The sequence below is a fragment of the Ovis canadensis genome, chromosome 3, assembly GCF_042477335.2.
Source record: "Ovis canadensis isolate MfBH-ARS-UI-01 breed Bighorn chromosome 3, ARS-UI_OviCan_v2, whole genome shotgun sequence".
NCBI classification, from domain to species: Eukaryota; Metazoa; Chordata; class Mammalia; order Artiodactyla; family Bovidae; genus Ovis; species Ovis canadensis.
In genome coordinates this window covers 45,183,513-45,199,041 of record NC_091247.1, presented here as the reverse complement: position 1 = coordinate 45,199,041, position 15,529 = coordinate 45,183,513, and the positions used below count along the sequence as shown (strand labels likewise).

Here is a 15,529-nt window from a genome sequence, read left to right as displayed (position 1 = left end):
AAGGAAAGTTATGACCAACCTAGATAGCATATTCAAAAGCAGAGACGTTACTTTGCCGACTAAGGTCTGTCTAGTCAAGGCTATGGTTTTTCCAGTAGTCATATATGGATGTGAGAGTTGGACCATGAAAAAGGCTGAGTGCTGAAGAATTGATGCTTTTGAAGTGTGGTGTTGGAGAAGACTCTTGAGATCCCTTGGACTGCAAGGAGATCCAACCAATCCATTCTGAAGGAGATCAACCCTGGGATTTCTTTGGAAGGAATGATGCTGAAGCTGAAACTCCAGTACTTTGGCCACCTCATGAGAAGAGTTGACTCACTGGAAAAGACTCTGATGCTAGGAGGGATTGGGGGCAGGAGGAGAAGGGGACGACCGAGGATGAGATGGCTGCATGGCATCACTGACTCGATGGACATGAGTCTGAGTGAACTCTGGGAGATGGTGATGGACAGGGAGGCCTGGCATGCTGCGATTCATGGGGTTGCAAAGAGTGGGACACGACTGAGCGACTGAACTGAACTAAACTGAACTCTGCATATAACTTAAATAGGCAGGGTGGCAGTATACAGCCTTGATGTACTCCTTTCCCAGTTTTGAACCAGTACATTTTTCTATGTCCGGTTCTGACTGTTGCTCTTTGACCAGCATGTAGGTTTCTTGGGAGGCACGTAAGGTGGTCTGGTTTTCCATCTCTTTTAAGAATTTCCCACAATTTGTGGTGATCCACACAGCAGCTTTAGTGTAGTCAATGAAGCAGAAGTAGATGTTTTTCTGGAATTTTCTTCTTTTTCTATGATCCAGCAAATTGATCAAATTGTTGGCAATTTGATCTCGCGTTCCCCTGCTTTTTCTAAATCCAGCTTGTACATCTGGAATTTCTTGGTTTATGTAATGTTGAAGCCTAGCTTGGAGAATTTTTAAGCATGATCTTGTTAGCATGTGAAATGAGTGCAAGTGTGTAGTTGGTTGAACATTCTTTGGCATTGCTCTTCTTTGGGATTGGAATGAAACTGACATTTTTGAGTCTGGTGGCTACTGCTGAGTTTTCCAAATTTTCTGGCATATAGACTGCAGCACTTTAACAACCTGATCTTTTAGGACTTTAAGTAACTCAGCTGAAATTCTGTTACCTCCACTAGTTTTGTTTGTAACGATGCTTCCTAACTTAGCCCATTTAACTTCACACTCCAGGATGTCTGGCTCTAGATGAGTAATCACACCATCGTGGTTATTTGGATCATGAAAATCTTTTCTGTATAGTTCTTCTGTGTATTCCTCCCACCTCCTCTTAATATCTTCTGTTTCTGTTAGGTCCATACTGTTTCTTTCCTTTGTTGTGCCTGTCTTTGCATGAAATATTCCCTTGGTATCTGTAATTTTCTTGAAGAGAGCTCTAGTCTTTTACATTCTATTGTTTTCCTTTATTTGTTTGCATCTATTCATGGATGGTTGCCCAATCAGTTTCTGTGGGGGAATGAGGGCTAGAGGGACCTCCTATTCTGCCATCTTGCTAGTAGCCATCAATTTGTAATTTCAGCCTTTTTTTGCTGGCCTTTGAATACTATTACCTCTACACATTTTTTCAAATCAACATGAAAGCAGAGGAAAAAATCCCATATTTTTCTGAAGACAGAATCATGTATCCCCAGCCATTAATGCCAAAAGAATCACTTTGAATTGTTTGTTCAACTGCCCATCCTTTATATGAATCATTCCACTGAAATTTTGATTTCATGTTAAGAACAGCTGAAGAATTGAAGTGACCGTGTTTTGGGTCAGAGTTGGAATCATATAGTATATCTGCTTTGTAACATGGAGTTGGTAGGCCTCAGTTTATGGGGGAAGAAAAAAAAATAACTGCTGTATTCTTGGCACTATGCAATACTTAAAACTTCTTTTTCTCTCTTCACCATCTCTCAGATGCTGAAATTGCTGTCATGTATTCCTTCCTTGGTCTCTTCAGAAAAAAGAACTTCACAGAAAGCCTTTTAACTCAACATGCCTATCTCGTCTTCTGTATCTTCCTTTCTTCCAAATTTTTCATTTCACAGTTTCTCTTAGTTCAGCAGAATTGGCCCATTCTCAGGTGTAAAGGTATGAAAATGAGTAGCCCAAACTTACGTTCATCTTTAGGGAACTGTGAAGGGGACATAGTGAGGACATAGTGCAAATATTTTATTCCCTTCACAGGCAGCCATTTATGTATTATCTGTGTTTTCTGTTTTCATAATTTTGTATGCATGGTCAAATTCTACTTATTTTTGAAGGATACCTGCTCAGCTGAACATCTTGGCTGGAGGTGAATGCTGTTAGCTCTTCATGAACTTTTGGGTACTACTTTTAGGAAGTGTATTGCATGGCCGCCTTTCATTATAGTATGTACTGTTTTTATCTTTTTGTTACTGAATTGGGTAAGAATCATGCCATTTTTCTCAGAGACCTTCAAACTCTGACTTTTCCAAGTGTAATCTTCAGGCCAATACCATGAAAATCACTTGAAAGCTTGTTAGAAACTAAGAATCATGAGCTATACCCCGGATCTATTGAATGAGAATCAGCATTTTAACAGAATCCCCAGATTTATTTGTGTGCTTATTAAAATTAAGCCTTTGTTATAATCGGATGGCTTGGTATTTTACATTATACCAGCCAAGAGCAGTCTTACAAGATATCAACTAAAAATGCTCAGGATTTTCTTGTTTTTATGCATTTTCTGAAAGCTCTTGCCAGCTATGACACTGTTTTTCTGTTACACTTTGCACACTTTGTGTACCTTGGATATCATTATCTTCATTATGGGTCTTAGCCATCAAAGATCCAGCACAGATGTCTTTTTCAAGTTCATTCCTTCTGACAAATACTTGTCTATTGTGTATAGGTTTTTTCAGTTGGAAAAAGAATAAAAAAATCATAGGGTTAAATGTTACACATTTTAAATATCGAATATTTTCAAATTTAAGAGTTTTTAAAAAATATAATGAAAAAATTTAATTGGGAGCTTTCAACTATATAATCATTTAAATACCATAATATTAAAAATATTAAAAACTGTTTTTAACTTTCTCACCATTAAACATTTTACAGCATATTTTTGAAGAGCAATTAAATTCAACATTAACATATAAATGAAATATTTCACATTTACAGTTTTCAAAAACAGCAATCATGGAAACAAAATGTGATGCTCTATATTATTCCTGGGTTTTACAAAATTAGAATGAATGGTAAAAGTTCCCTGTTAAAGAAATTATTTTTTTTCTTATTTTGATAGTAATTTCTAATTTTACATGTAGAAAAACAAACAAATTTAACAGAACATTAAAAAACAGAAAAAGAACATTAACTTAATCCAAATATCCAGCATTCTTATCTGGATAGTTAGGTGCTATACTTATTATTATGCATCTTTTTTAACAAAGTTGAGTCTATATTGTCTTGTGAAGTTTTAGGTAACTCTTCTATATACATAATAAGTCTTTGGGTTTAGAATTTTTATTATATGTTACTATACATTAAAATAAACTTTTATAGATATAGATTCTATGGATTTTAGCAGATGTATAGATTCATGTTATTACCACCACAGAATACAGAATGGTTTCATCATGACCAAAAAATTCCCTCAAGACTTTATAGTCACATCCTTCCTTAGCAGTACTCCTGGCAATTGCTTCTCACCATGACTGTAGTTTTGACTTCAGCAATGTCATATAATTGAAATCATACATATAAAGTTCTATGGCTGGCTTCTGTTGCTCAGTATATTGCTCTTGATCGTCATTCAAGATATTACATGTATCAATAGTTTGTTACATTTATATTGCTGAGAAATATTCCATTTTATAGATGTACCAGTTTGTTTTTTCACCTGTTTTTCACCTGTTTAAGGATATTATTTTCCCAGGTTTTGGCAATTGTAAGTAAAATGGCTATTGACAATTCATCTACGGGTTTTTGTGTGACATAAGTTTTCATTTCTCTAGGGTACATACTCAAGAATAGTATTGCTGGCTCATGCTGAATGTATTTATGTAGCTCTTTTTTTGGGAGTGGGGAGCCACATGGCTTGTGGGATCTTAGTTACCTGGAACAGGGATTAATCTTGGGCCCCCTGCAGTGAAAGTGCAGAGTCCTAACCATTGGACTGCCAGGGAATTCCTTAAATATATTTTTACTTTATAGGAAACTGTTAAACTGTTTCCCAGGATGGCTGTACCATTTTTGTATTTTCATCAGCAAGGAATGAGTTCTTGAGTTGCTCTACATCTTAACCAGTGCTCAGTATTGTCAATATGTTTTTAATTACAGATATTCTAATAAGTGTGTGCTGCTGCTACTGCTGCTGCTAAGTCGCTTCAGTCGTGTCTGACTCTGTGTAACCCCATAGACGGCAGCCCACCAGGCTCCCCTGTCCCTGGGATTCTCCAGGCAAGAACACTGGAGTGGGTTGCCATTTCCTTCTCCAATGCATGAAAGTGAAAAGTGAAAGAGAAGTCTCTCAGTCGTGTCCAATTCTTCGAGACCCCATGGACTGCAGCCTACCAGGCTCCTCCGTCCATGAGATTTTCCAGGCAAGAGTATTGGAGTGGGGTGCCATTGCCTTCTATAATCATGATTTTAATTTTGTACTTTATTCATGGCTAGTCATATTGAATATTTTTTCATGTGCTTATTTGCCATTTGTATATCTCCTTATTAAAGTATCTGTTCAAGTCAAACCTTTTACCTATTTTAATTGAGTTGCTTTCTTCTTGTTGAGTTCTGGAGTTTTTTAAAAAATATATTCTGGATATACATTCAGTGTCTATCATGTGATTTGAAAATATTTTCTCCAATCCAGTAGCTTGTCTTCTCAGTGCTCTTAACAGTGTCCTTTGAAGAGCAAAAGTTGATGAAGTCCAGCTCATCATTTGTTTACAATTATGACTTGTGCTTTCAGCATCAGATCTGAGAATTCTTTGTTTTCAGGTCACGAAGATTTCCTCCTACATTTTCTTCTAGAATTTTTGTAGTTTTACATTTTATAATTAGATCTATGATCCATTTTCAGTTAATTTTTGAATAAACTGTGAGGTTTATTTAGTTCAGGGCTCATGGTTCTTACACATTGATTCCAGTTATTTAAATAACATTTATTGAAGAGTATCCCTTGTTCATTGAATTGTCTTTATACTTCTGTTGAAGATCAGTTGGGCATATTTGTATGAGTCTACTTCTGTGATCTTGTTTTGTTTCATTAATCTATGTCTGTCCTTTTGATAACACCATACTTTCTTAATTAGTTTAGTTTTAGAGCAGGAAGTGGCAAACAACAATCCATTGCCAAATCCAGCCCATACCTAGTTTTATAAATATAATTTTATTGAAACAGAGTCATTTATTTACATATTGTCAATGGTTGTTTTCTCTTTACAGTTACAGCCTTTTGTAGCTGTGACAGGGACTGTGTGACCTGCAAAACCCAAAATATTTAATAACTGGCCCTTCACAGAAAATATTTGCTGCCTCCTGCTTTAGAAAGACTTATGATCATGTATGATTCTTCCAACATTATTTCCCCCTTTAAAAATTACTTTTCCTGTTCTGATTTCTTTGTCTTTCTCTATGAATTTTGTAATCACCTTGCTTGGGTCTAGAAAAATCCTTTCTGGGATTTTGATCAGAGTTGTGTTAAATCTTTAGATCAGTCAGAAGACCACTGACATCTTCACTATATTGAGTTTTCCAATCCATAAACCAGGTGATTGTATCCATATATTTTGATCTTTTATGATTACTTTAAATAGTATTTTATAGTTCTTGGCATACAGATTGTTCAAGTTTTGTTAGATATATTCCAGAGTAACTTCTAGATTTATATATTTTGGAGCTACTGTAAACTTTACAAAATTTGACTTCCAATTGTACATTACTTTTATATAGGAATACAATAGACTTTTATGTGTTGGCTGTATATTCTGTGATCTTGTTAAACTCACTTGTTAGCTGTAGTTTTTGGTAGACAATCTTGGGATTTTTCTATGTGAATAACCATGTTTTCTGCAAATAGAGGTGGTTTTACTCTTTTGAAAGCTGTATGTTTCTTTCTTTTTCTTATCTTATTACATTGGCTAAGACTTTTAGCACAATGATGTACGTGAGTGCTATTTTCCAAGCTGTGTAGTTTTGTTTTTGTAGCTTTTCTGTATAGATTGAGAAAGTCTCTTGTTTTTTTTTTTCTTTTTTTCTGAGTTTTAGAAAATCCTAAATGGATATTAAATCTGGTCAAATACTCTTTTTGCATAGGTTGATCTGATCTACCAGTTTTTGTTGTTTGAACTTTCAAATTAGTAGATTTCACTGATTTTTCAAAATTGAATGAGCTTTTCATTTCTAAGGTATATTATACTTTTTTGTGTTGTATTTTTAAAAAAATATATTACTGAATTATATTTCTTAATCTTTTTTGTTGAGAATTTTTGCTTCTATAGTTATGTGGAGTACTAATATAAAGTGGTTTTTTGTTTGTTTTGGTACTCTGGGTAATAGCTTTAGAAACTAAGTTGGGACAATTTTTTTTTTCAGTTTTATTTATTTATTTATTTTACTTTATAATATTGTATTGGTTTTGCCATACATTGATATGAATCTGCCATGGGTGTACATGTGTTCCCTATCCTGAACCCCCCTCCCACCTCCCTCCCCATCCCACCCCTCTGGGTCATCCCCAGTGCACCAGCCCCGAGCACCCTGTATCATACATTGAACCTGGACTGGCGATTCATTTCAAATGTGATAATTTACATGTTTCAATGCCATTCTCCCATATCCTGCCCTCGCCCTCTCCCACAGAGTCACAGATGTATAGAACAGTCTTTTGGGACAAGTTTTTTAATCTTTATTTTCTGATAGAGATTGTGCACAATTGATCATTTTTTTCCCCTCTCAAAATTTGATAGAGTTCACCAATGAGACTGTCTGGACCTCGATGCATCATTTTTGGAGTTTTCTTTTTCTTAACTATAAAGTCAGTTTTTAAAATAGCCTTAGGAGTATTCAGATTATCTTCTTCATCTTCAGCAAGCTTGGTAGCTTGTGGCTTTTAAATAGTCTGTTCCAACTATGTTATCAAATTTATATGCATAGAGTGGTTCACAACATTATTATCTATTTAATGTCTGAGGTCTATTAAGATATCCTTTCTTTCCTGATAATGAGAACCTATGTCTTCTCTCTTTTGTTGTCAGTCTGACCAGAATTTTCTAAATTTTATTGATCTTTTCAAACAATAACTTTTGACTTCATTGATTTTCTTTGTTTTTCTATTTTTAGTTTTAATGATATATTCTCTTATGTTTACTATTTCTTTTCTTCTGCTTGTTTTGAGTTTATTTTGATCTTTTTTCCTCTAGTTTCTTAAAGTGGTAGCTTAGATGGTTCATCAAGACATTCTTAAAATAAGCATTTAGTGGAATAAAATTTCCACTAAGCACTGTTTTAAGTTATATCCCACAAATTTTGATATGTTGTATTTTGATATTTTTCAGTTTATATTATGTTCTGATTTCCTTGAGCCTGCCTCAGTTCATTGGAGACAGATTAAACCAAAGAGAAAATGAAAATATTCATTTTGTTCTTTAGCTCCCATTATTTTTTTTTATATTACCTTCATCTGCATTCTTAAACATAGCTAGAGATGCAGTGAAAACCTGTAAACATCTTTAGGTTGTCAGATTGCCGATACTCTTTCATGTTTATGTTTTAAAACAGCTTAATATTGTCTGTTTTTGGAAATATGCTTAAAATTAGCCAGTTTTAGCCCTATATTGAGTCTTAGATAAAGACTTTTTAGTTTCTAGTTTTATGGCAGCAGACACTTAGTAGGGATAATATGAACTTAACTAGTTCTATCTAATATACAATTAGCTACCTTAATAGCTGAACACATTGGAGATGTTCAGTATATTCTACATTTACTTCAATTTAAGATGCAGAAATGGACTTCGTAGACATATGCCATATGTTCTTCTCTTATGCCAAGATAACAGGAATTAAAAGACTGAGATGAATAAACAAGGTCAACTTAGACTGAGCCAAATTAGACAACAGAATAATTGTCAGATTTTCTGTTGGCAGGGACAGTTTGTTTTGAGCCAATCTTCATGAATTATAGGCTGTAAATTTGTCTTTTTCTGGAAAGTCTACCGCCAGAGATTCTGTTGACAATTATTTTTGTTTTGTAAACACTGAAGATTTTCATCAATTATATTGTTTATAGGCACACATAAGGATTCTGAATAGATGGCCTTTTTTTGGGGGGGGGGGTGTTCCAAGTTAAAGAAAACTGCTTACATATGAATAAACACCAAAACAAAATTTAACAACTTTTAACAGGATAGTATTTCATTTGGAGTTTCTTAGATATGAATTCAGATATAACAAAGCAAGACACTAACCAACATTATAATAAATTTATGACAGTAAATATCACAGTAGATAAATCTGCTATAAATACAAAGTTTATTTGCTCTATAATAAAGAATTTTAGACATCAAAGGGGATTATTTAGTACAAATGAAAAATTGAAGCAACTAGAGATGTTGACTACTTGAAATAAAATAACTAGGACAATACCAAATATAAAGTGGATTTTTTTCTTCTAAATTATTTTTTCTTTGAGTTGTGTAACTTTAAAAATTGCTGATCAAAAATATGAAAAATGAGCTATTTGAATAATGGTTGTCTTGGCCACATCAAAAATATGAAAACCAACTTGTTGAATAACATGTTAATTGCATATAAGGTATGAAGTCTCAGTCAATTCACATAATGGTGGTATTTTTTAGAAACTCATTTATACCAAAGTGTTGTAACTATTTTACATTTGAAAGTGTTTGATTCTTTTGTATATCTAAAATGTCTACTTTACATCTTAATACCAGTTATGTATTCTCATATCCTATACATCTTCTTGAATTATAAACATAATCCTTTTATTTATTCAGTATATATCTATTGAGCATCTGTTGCATGTCAGGCACTTTTTTTTGAGTTATAAAGAACCAGCTAAAAAATATCTTTATTTCCTTGTAAAACTGTCATAAATAATGGGAAATTGAGAAATGTATTACACTGAATCCCAACTCTAGGCTGGATTGGAGTAAGTTTGGCTTCTGTATTCTTGCCACCTCTTCTTAATATCTTCTGCTTCTGTTAGGTCCATACCATATCTATCCTTTATCGAGCCCATCTTTGCATGAAATGTTCCCTTGGTATCTCTAATTTTCTTGAAGAGATCTCTAGTCTTTCCCATTCTGTTGTTTTCCTCTATTTCTTTGCATTGATCGCTGAAGAAGGCTTTCTTATCTCTTCTTGCTATTCAGATAACCTCCATCTCTGCTTCATTCTCTTGCTGCTACCAGGCCCTTTTCAAAGTCCTGGAGGATGAAGCAGTGTGTAATAAACAAAGACAAGGCAAACATCTCTACCCTCAGTTTACATGGTAGGAAGTTTGTTTATAAACCCAAATGCAGTACAGTCTATTCAAAACCAGTTTTCAGTTGGTTTCTATGTTACATTTAGTTCAAATTAATTTGGTTTATTAATTTTGCCATAGGTTACCCAGAAATTAAAATTTTGTTCAGTGATTTGTAAGTATGTGAAGAATGAGAATAGTATATGGGAAAGATTTACAATTAAGAAAACACATTATGGTTCATTCATGGATTGTCAAGAGCCAAACTGTTAGCTGTTCAGTTGTGTTTGACTCTTTGCAACCCCATGGACTGTGGCCTGCCAGGCCCCCTTGTCCTTGGGATTCTCCAAGGCAAGAATACTGGAGTGGGTGGCCATTTCCTTCTCCAGGGGGTCTTTCTGACCCAGGAATTGAACCCAGGTCTCCTACATTGCAGGCGGATTCTTTACCACCTGAGCCACCAGGGAAGCCCATTCATGGATTGAATATTTGTTAAATGCTCATTCTGTGACTGGTAATGGGCGAGATGCTGTGGAGACAACAGTGAGCAAAAACAGTTTTAACCACTGGTGAGTAGGTCCAGTCTGCGGGCCATGCTGCCTTGCTGTTCTTTCTGCCTCTCTGTCTTTTAGAGATTGAGACATTACCAAGCTCCTATAGACTTTCTTTTTCTTGTCTCTGGTTAAGCTTGCTTTGTCTATTGAGAGAGAAGTTACAACAAAAATTTTAATTATCTTTGGGAAGCTAAACTTCCCAAACTGATGTTCAAAATAAGTCCTCAGCCATAGTATTTAGATGGTAAAGTATGAAAAACAGACCTCACATCAAAACTTCCCCTGATTTCAAGGCAGCTTTCCCTGTCAATTCAGCACAATCAAAATGATCTATTAAAAATATAGACCACATCCTAACACTTTGTATCAGTTTTTTCTTCTACTGTAACAAATTACCACAAATTTAGTGGCTTAAACAGGGTGCATTCCTTTCTGGAGGTTCTGGAGGAGAATGTTTCTTTGCTTTTTGACTTCTTGCTTTCCTTGGCATTATAGTCTTCTTCGTACACTTTTCAAAGCTTGTAGTGGCAGGTTGAGTCTTCTTACTGTGAGTCACTCTGATAGTGTCTCTTCTGCCTCCTCCTTCCACATTTAAGAACCCTCTTCTACATTTAAAGATTACATTAGGCCCATCTGGATAGTCCAGGATAATCTCCCTATTTTAAATATAGTCAGATAATTAGCAACCTTAATTCCATCTACTACCTCAATTCCCCTTTGCCATGTAATAAAACATATTCTCAAAATCTGAGGATCAGGATGTGAGTGTCTTTGAGAGACCATTATTCTGTCACTCACTCAGATGTCCTGTAGTGGCTTCTCACTGCAATCAGAACAAAGATGACATAGCATAGCATGGCCTACAGAGGCCCTAACTAATTTATCATGCCTTTACAGTTTATCTCTTTACATATTGACTGCCTTTACATATTGACTCTTTGTCACTCAAACCTCCCAAATTAGTTCCCACCCAAAGGCTTTGCATGTACAATTTCCTATCCCAGGAATGCTCTATCAGTTCACCATATCTTTGTATAGATGACTCCTTGTCATCGATCTTAACTCAGATATTACCTTCTCAGTGCATACGATATTTCTCTGATCACCGAGTCTTTGTATTTTTTCCTAATATTGAGTTGGAAAAAGTTTGTTTGGGTTTTTCCCTAAGATGTTAGGAAGAACCCAAACAAACTTTTTGGTCAGCCCAATACTTATCATTAATTGAATGATTTTTACTTATGTATTTTTGCTTCTTATAGATATCATTTTTCTTTCTTCTTCCATGCACCTGAGTGAGAACTCTTTAAGAGAGCAGTGGTCCTACTGTGTGCCAACTATGCATCCTAAATTTTTTTGAGTGTTTTCATAGATATTTCTGTGGGCTTATTTTTTATATGAATTTTAGTATCAACTTGTCTAACTTCATAAAAGTATGTTGAGATTTTTACTGGGATTACATTAAACTTGCATGTTAATTTAGAAAGAGCAGACATCTTTATAATGTTGAGTCATCCCATCCAAGAAGAGGGTTTATTTTTTCATTTGTTCAAGGTTACTTGTGTATCTTTCAGAGTGTTTTTAAGTTTCCTTCATATAGATTTTGCATATTTGTTGTTCAACTTATTACTAAGTTTTTAATCTTTGTTGATAAATGGGATTTTAATCAGCCATTCTCTAGCTGGTTATTGTTTGTGTATATGAAAGCTATTGATTCCTGCATGTTAATTTTACTTTCCTTATTGATTTTTTTTTTGAGGCAAGGAATATGACTTTATTTGGGAAGCCAGCAGGCTGAGAAGTTGGCGGACTAATGTCTTAAAATAACCATCTTCTCCTTACTGAATTCTAAAAATATTTAATTTTATTATTGATTCCTTAGGGCATTTCAGTTATATTTTCATTTCATTGCCAATAGAGAGTTTTATTTCCTTACTAATTCATATGTATCTAGTTTGAAAACTGGCAAACATTTCCAGCAAAGGGCCAGACAGTATGTATTGGACTGGCCAAAGGGTTTGTTCAGGCTTTTCCATAACATCTTATGGAAGAACCAAATGAACTTGTTGGCCAACTCAGTACTTTAGGTGTTGAGCCATATAGTTTCAACTACAAAGTCATGGACAGTAAATAAATTAATAGGTGTGGCTGTGTTCTAGTAAAACTTTATTTCCAAAAATAGGCAGCAGGTTTGGATTTGGCCTGTAGGCTATAGTTGGCCAAGTGTTGCTCTAGCTGACTTATCTAATGATACTAGCTTAATACCTCTGGTACAGTTTTGAATCATAGCAGAGGTATTGGGCATTTTGGCCTTGTTTCTGATCTTAGTGGAAATGACCTTAGTTTTTACCAGTTAAATAAGATACTGGCATTAGGACTAAGTATATATATGTATTAATATTATGTATATAATGTATACTAATGTATATGTATTCTCTTGTTAAGAATATATCCCTCAATTGCTATTTTATTGAGTGTTTTTTAAATCAGAAATGGGGGCTGAATTTTGTCAAAGAATTTTTATAGCATCTAAAAGAGATAAATCTTATGATTTTTATTGACCTTAGATCTATTAATATGATGTATGATATTAATGGATTTGGTATCATTCAACCAATCTTGTATTCTCAGGATAGATTCAGGTGTTGAACTTTGTTTACTAATATTTCATTTAATAGGAATTTAATTTTTAATTTTGACATTGATATTTATGAATGCTATTGCTTTATAATTTTCTTTTTCTGTACTTCAGAAAGTTTCCTTTGTTTTTAACAAATTGGGACAATTTGTAGAACACAAAATATCTTGGTAGAATTCTCCTATTAAACCATCTGTGCTTATTGCTCTGTGTGTGTGTGTGTGTGCGCGCACATGTGCACACTCAGTCACTAAGTTGTGTCTGACTCTCTGCAATATCATGGTCTGCAGCCTGCCAGGCTCCTCTGTCTGTGGGATTTCCCAGGCAAGAATACTGGAGTGGGTTGCCATTTCTTTCTCCAGGGGACCTTCCCAACCCAGGGATTGAACCCATGGAGTAGGATTCCTAGATCCTATAGTAGCTCTATTTTCAGCTTTTTAAGGCACCTCCATACTGTTTTCCATAGCGGCTGTACCAGTTTGCATTCCAACCAACAGTGCAGGAGGGTTCTTTTTTCTCCACACCTTCTCCAGCATTTACTGTTTGTAGGTTTTTTTGATGACGGCCATTCTGACTGTGACGTGATAACCTCATTGTAGTTTTGATTTGCATTTCTGTAATAATGAGTGATGCTGAGCATGGTTTCATGTGCTTTTTAACCATCTGCATGTCTTGTTTGGAGAAATGTGTATTTAGATTTTCCACCCATTTTTTTAAATTGGGTTGTTCTGTTTTTTGATATTGCGCTGTATAAGCTGTTTGTATATCTTGGAGATTAATCCCTTGTCAGTTTCTTGGTTTGCAGATATTTTATCTCATCCTGAAGGTTTTCATTTTGTCTTATTTATAATTTCCTTTGCTGTGAAAAAGCTTATAATAGGCCTCATTTGTTTATTTTTGTTTTTATTTCCACTAATCTGGGAGGTGATCAAAAAATATCTTGCTGTGATTTATGTCCAATTCTGCCTATGTTTACCTCTAAGAATTTTGTAATGTCTGGCATTCCATTTAGGTCTTTAATCCAGTTTGCGTTTATTTTTGTATATGGTGTTAGGGTATGTTCTAATTTCATCGATTTACATGTCACTGTCCAACTCTTCCAGCACCACTTGCTGAAGAGTTTTTCTCCATTATAGTCCTGCCTTCTTTGTTGTAGACTAATTGGTTATAGTTGTGTGGGTTTATCTCTGGGCTTTGTACCTTGTTCCATTGATCTATATTTCTGTTTTTGTGGCAGTGGCATACTTTCCGGATGAATGTAGCTTTGTAGTATAGCCTGAGGGAGACTGATTTCTCCAGCTCCGTTTTTCTTTCTCAAATAGCTTTGGCTATTTGTGGCCTTTTATGTTTCCATACAAGTTTTAATTTTTTTTTGTTCTAGTTCTGTGAAAAATGCCATTGGTAATTTCACAGGGATTGAATTGAATCTTTAGATTGCTTTGCATAGTATGTCATTTTTTAAATATTACTTCTTCCTACCCAAGAGCATGTTATATCTCTCCATGTTTGTGTCATCCTTTATTTCTTTCATCAGTATCTTATAGTTTTCTGAGTACAGATCTTTTGCCTCCTTAGGTAGGTTTATTCCTAGGTATTTTTTCTTTTTGTTGCAATGGTAAATAGTATTATTGCCTTAATTTCTCTTTCTGATCTTTTGATGTTAGTGTATAATAGTGCAAAATATTCCTGTATATTAATTTTGTATCTTTCAACTGTACCAAATTCATTGATGAGAGCTCTGGTAGTTTTCTGGTGGCATCTTTAGGGTTTTCTATGTATGTAATGTTATCTGCAAACAGTGACAGTTTTACTTCTTCTTTTCCAATTAGGATTCCTTTCATTTCTTTTTCTTCTCTTACTGCCATGTCTAGGTCTTCCAAAAATGTGTTGAATAATAGTGATGAGAGTGGACATCCTTGTTTTGTTTCTTATCTGAGAGGAAATGCTTTCAGTTTTTAACTATGGAGAATGATGTTTGCATGGATTTGTGTATATTGTCTTTATTATGCTGAGATAAGCTCCCTCTATGCCCACTTTTTGGAGAGTTTTTATCATATGTAAGTTATGTGATTTCTTTACCAGCTGGCCTTGAAGATTATTAAAAAATTAATCTTCAAAATATAAGATTTTTGTTGGGAAATATCTTACAGCTGGTTGTTCTAAGATAATTTTCTCAAGGATCTGGTAGAATCTTCTAATACATAGATCCAAGTGTTTTTTTTTAAATTTAATTCTGAAATATTTTCCTGGCTTATAGTTTTAAATATTAATTCTGTTCCACTGTCTTAGTTTTCTTTTTCAAGGCATCAAAATATGTAAGTGCTGTTGCTATTTTGCTTTATCTCCCACTGCATTATTTTCTCCTTGACTTCCAAAAAATTTCTTTACTTTCTTTTATTCTCTTGTTTTCTGCCATTTTTAGTGCATTTTATTTAATTTTAATTTATTCATTGGGGTGCCTTGAATTCATTTTTCATTTCTCAAATAATATAATCTTTTCCTTCCTTTTCTTTCTTGAGTTCAGTTAACTTACACTCTACTGTCCTGCTGTCTCTTCTCTTTCTTCGTCTCCTTCTTAGTTTATGTCTTTTTAATCCAGAGGGTTTCCATGTACTTAGTTGCTTGTTTGAGTATATTTAATTCTGCGTGCAATGTTGCTGTATGATTTTCTTCTATTTCATGGTTGTTTTGAGGGAGAGAATTTTCCTCAATTAATGTGTATTGATTTTCATTTTCTGTTCCTTAAAGTAACTCTGTGTGGAATTGTTTTATCTTCTTCCTGTGTTTGTTGTATTGGGTATATTTTGTGAAATTCTGGTTCAGTAGTGCCCTCAGTATAGCCAAATCTAGGGAAGGTGTAAGGATAGATGTAGTAACCAATAAAAC

General features: G+C 34.4%; 1 protein-coding gene across 4 annotated transcripts in view; it reads right to left on the bottom strand.

The window, feature by feature from the left end:
* WDPCP (WD repeat containing planar cell polarity effector) overlaps window positions 1–15,529 on the bottom strand; it is a 604,312-nt gene that overhangs the window by 85,658 nt on the left and 503,125 nt on the right. Inside the window, exon 16 of one of the 4 annotated variants that reach the window (XM_069583049.1) lies at window positions 8,356–9,416. The exons of the other annotated variants lie outside the window; for them this stretch is intronic. Coding sequence (XP_069439150.1) covers window positions 9,409–9,416 — 8 coding nt within the window. The 3' untranslated portion in view covers window positions 8,356–9,408. Of the gene's footprint in view, window positions 1–8,355; window positions 9,417–15,529 lie in introns of those variants that run through there. 4 annotated transcript variants of the gene reach the window in all.